Source organism: Notothenia coriiceps, unplaced genomic scaffold (genome assembly GCF_000735185.1).
Source record: "Notothenia coriiceps isolate Sejong01 unplaced genomic scaffold, NC01 NC01_scaffold00022886, whole genome shotgun sequence".
Classification (NCBI taxonomy): Eukaryota; Metazoa; Chordata; class Actinopteri; order Perciformes; family Nototheniidae; genus Notothenia; species Notothenia coriiceps.
In genome coordinates, this window is record NW_011355587.1 from 2,574 (window position 1) to 5,179 (window position 2,606).

General features: G+C 42.9%; 1 protein-coding gene across 1 annotated transcript; it reads right to left on the minus strand.

Moving 5' to 3' along the window:
• Positions 1-1,153: 1,153 nt before the first annotated feature.
• On the minus strand, positions 1,154-2,281 carry LOC104954150 (transcription factor Sox-14-like). The gene has a single exon (XM_010781222.1). The coding sequence runs from the start codon at positions 2,279-2,281 to the stop codon at positions 1,544-1,546; it is 738 nt and encodes a 245-aa protein (XP_010779524.1). The 3' UTR covers positions 1,154-1,543.
• Between the last annotated feature and the right edge of the window lie 325 nt (positions 2,282-2,606).

The following is a 2,606-nucleotide window of genomic DNA, read 5'->3' on the forward strand; positions in this document are numbered from 1 at the left end:
AGCACAAAAGACTACCAGAAAGAAAGCAACACAAACACAAGAAGTGATCACGTTAACCTGGACAGAAGTTAAGTTAATATTAGGCCTCAGGTGTGTCTTTAAAACGAAAAGAGAGAGCAGTAAAGTAAACCTTTTTCACTCTAACGTACTTCAGCTGCATCCTGCCTGTGAATTGGTAAATATGTTGGTGTTTTGCTCAAGGTCACTTGTGACATTTCATCTTATAAGAACCATTGAATACAACATCCAAATACATGCCCATACAAGGACTGTTGTGTAATATTTAATATATAAATGATGACCCATACTGATGTATCCGTGGTCAGGTCCTTAGTTTGATCATTCTTCATCACAGATACAGTCTGAGGATTATGAGTGGTCATACAGAGGCTGAGCTCAGTGCTTTCATTGTTGTGACTTCCTTCTTACTCATTTTGAAAACAAACAGCAGCTCATACGATTTCCATGATTCAACTTCTCTCCTTATCACTCTGTCAACAACACGGGCTGGAGAGAAGTTTCTATTCTTCTCTTATCAAGAGCTCGCTCTCACAAACTCACAACGAAACTCATACAGCATGATGGGACTAAATGTACCTTGTTATGTTTGTCGACTCCATGGACTTCTGTTTTTTGCATTATATTTAAATAATTTTGACTTTCGTGTTGTTACCAATCAGCTTGTTTAAGTAAGAGCTGCATGGTCAGAACATGAGAACAAATCTATTATCACAACTGATGTCTGACAAAACATGACATATTATCTTAAGAAATAACACATTGATAATCAGTAGAGCAATGTGAATCCTCCAAAATACACATTGAAATGTCAATGAAAGTATTTAACTTCCCTACATTTGGTTCATTGAACAGCATCTGATGCATCTGTTAATATAAAATGCCAAGACATTCTTTACACTTCTGAAAAAGCTCCAAAGTAAAAACCAAATCCATTTATGTTTTTTGTTACCATTTATTATTTTCAAAAGAAAAACTAAATACAGACGAAGTACAAACAGGTGTTACTGTCCAAATGAATTAATGTAGCCTATGAATAATAATATGTTGCTGTTTTCACAGATGCCTCCAAGTTAAATGTCTCATTATTATTATTATTATTATTATTATTATTATTTAGAAGTGAAGTGTTTTTTATGCCACGGTAAAAAGAACAATTCATTCTCATCAGCTTTTAATTTAAGTGACTGCAGTGTGGATTTGTTATCAGTTTTATAGAAAGTGTGGCTGGGAATTTTATTTTGAAGTTGCATTTCTCAAAAGAGTAACAAAATAACATATTTAACAAAAATGTTTACTGTGCATTAACCTTGTAACGCGTATGGAGACTGTAAGTGTTTTTGGTTCTCAGTATGCAGCATTTCTGACATTTTGAAATAACATCTATGAAACAATAGGCTACTATATCCATATCTTATTTGGCTGTGATATGTTCAGGATAGAAACATGTTTGTTCTGGTTATTTTCTCATATTTAATGGAGAGTTCCTGTATGTGCAAACTTTCCCCCATGTTGTGCCCGCGCGTCACACACTGGAGCTGGGGGAAGTGTACGAGTCCATGCCGCCCTTGGGCACCCCTCCAGGGAAGAGGATGTAGGCGACCTGCGGCTGTAACCCGGCTGCGGACCAGGCGCTACAGTTACACGGCACCACGTACCCGGGGCCGGAGGGGGACGGGTGGCTGTGGGAGTGCTGTCCGTGGCAGCACAGAGCCCCGAGCCCTCCGGCAGTCTGGTATCCGAAGCTCTGCGCGCTGTAGGGCAGAGCGCCGGCCGCCAGAGCGTGCGGGATCTCATGCACCATGCGCTGGACAGCTCCGGTGCTGAACTGCGCCACGGGCTCCAGCAGCGAGAAGGAAGAAGGGGAGGAGGAGGAGGAGGAGGAGACGGGAGCGAAGAAAGCTCTGGTTTTATCCCCGGGGATGAGGAAGGAGTCCATGGAAAACCCCTTCAAATGCTCTGCGTCCCCGAGCAAAGACGGGAAAACGAAGCGGTCCCTCTTCAGGAGGCTCTTGGGTTTGCGCCGGGGTCGGTACTTGTAGTCCGGGTGCTCCTTCATGTGCTGAGCCCGCAGCCTCTTGGCCTCGTCGATGTAAGGGCGCTTCTCCGAGTCGGAGAGCAGCTTCCACTCCGCGCCCAGTCTCTTACTGATCTCTGAGTTGTGCATCTTTGGGTTCTCCTGGGCCATTTTCCTCCTCTGGCCTCTGGACCACACCATGAACGCATTCATGGGTCTTTTGATATGATCTAAAGGTTTTGCCATCTCAGAAGCTGGCACATTAATTATAAAAAAATAAAATATATACTTTGGATAAAGTCACCTCTCCAAGAAGCGCATGCTCCTTGTGTGCGTAAAAAGAAAAGTGGTCAAATGTTTCTCTGTCTCTTCTCAAAAATAATACAAACTGTAATTCCAGATTGACTCAAGCATTTACAAAGTGTGACAGGAAAGTACATAGAAAGCAAAGCCTTCCCGCGTGAATGGGAGTCACACAGGACCAAGTTGGAAGCTTGTTATGGAGGATGCTGGGCATGGCAGACACTCATCACCACACCACTGTCACCGTGGGCCAAGCCAATGGGAATGA

Bases quoted from the DNA above. Each gene is read 5' to 3' on its own strand.
- LOC104954150 (XM_010781222.1), bottom strand. From the start codon at position 2,281: ATGGCAAAACCTTTAGATCATATCAAAAGACCCATGAATGCGTTCATG.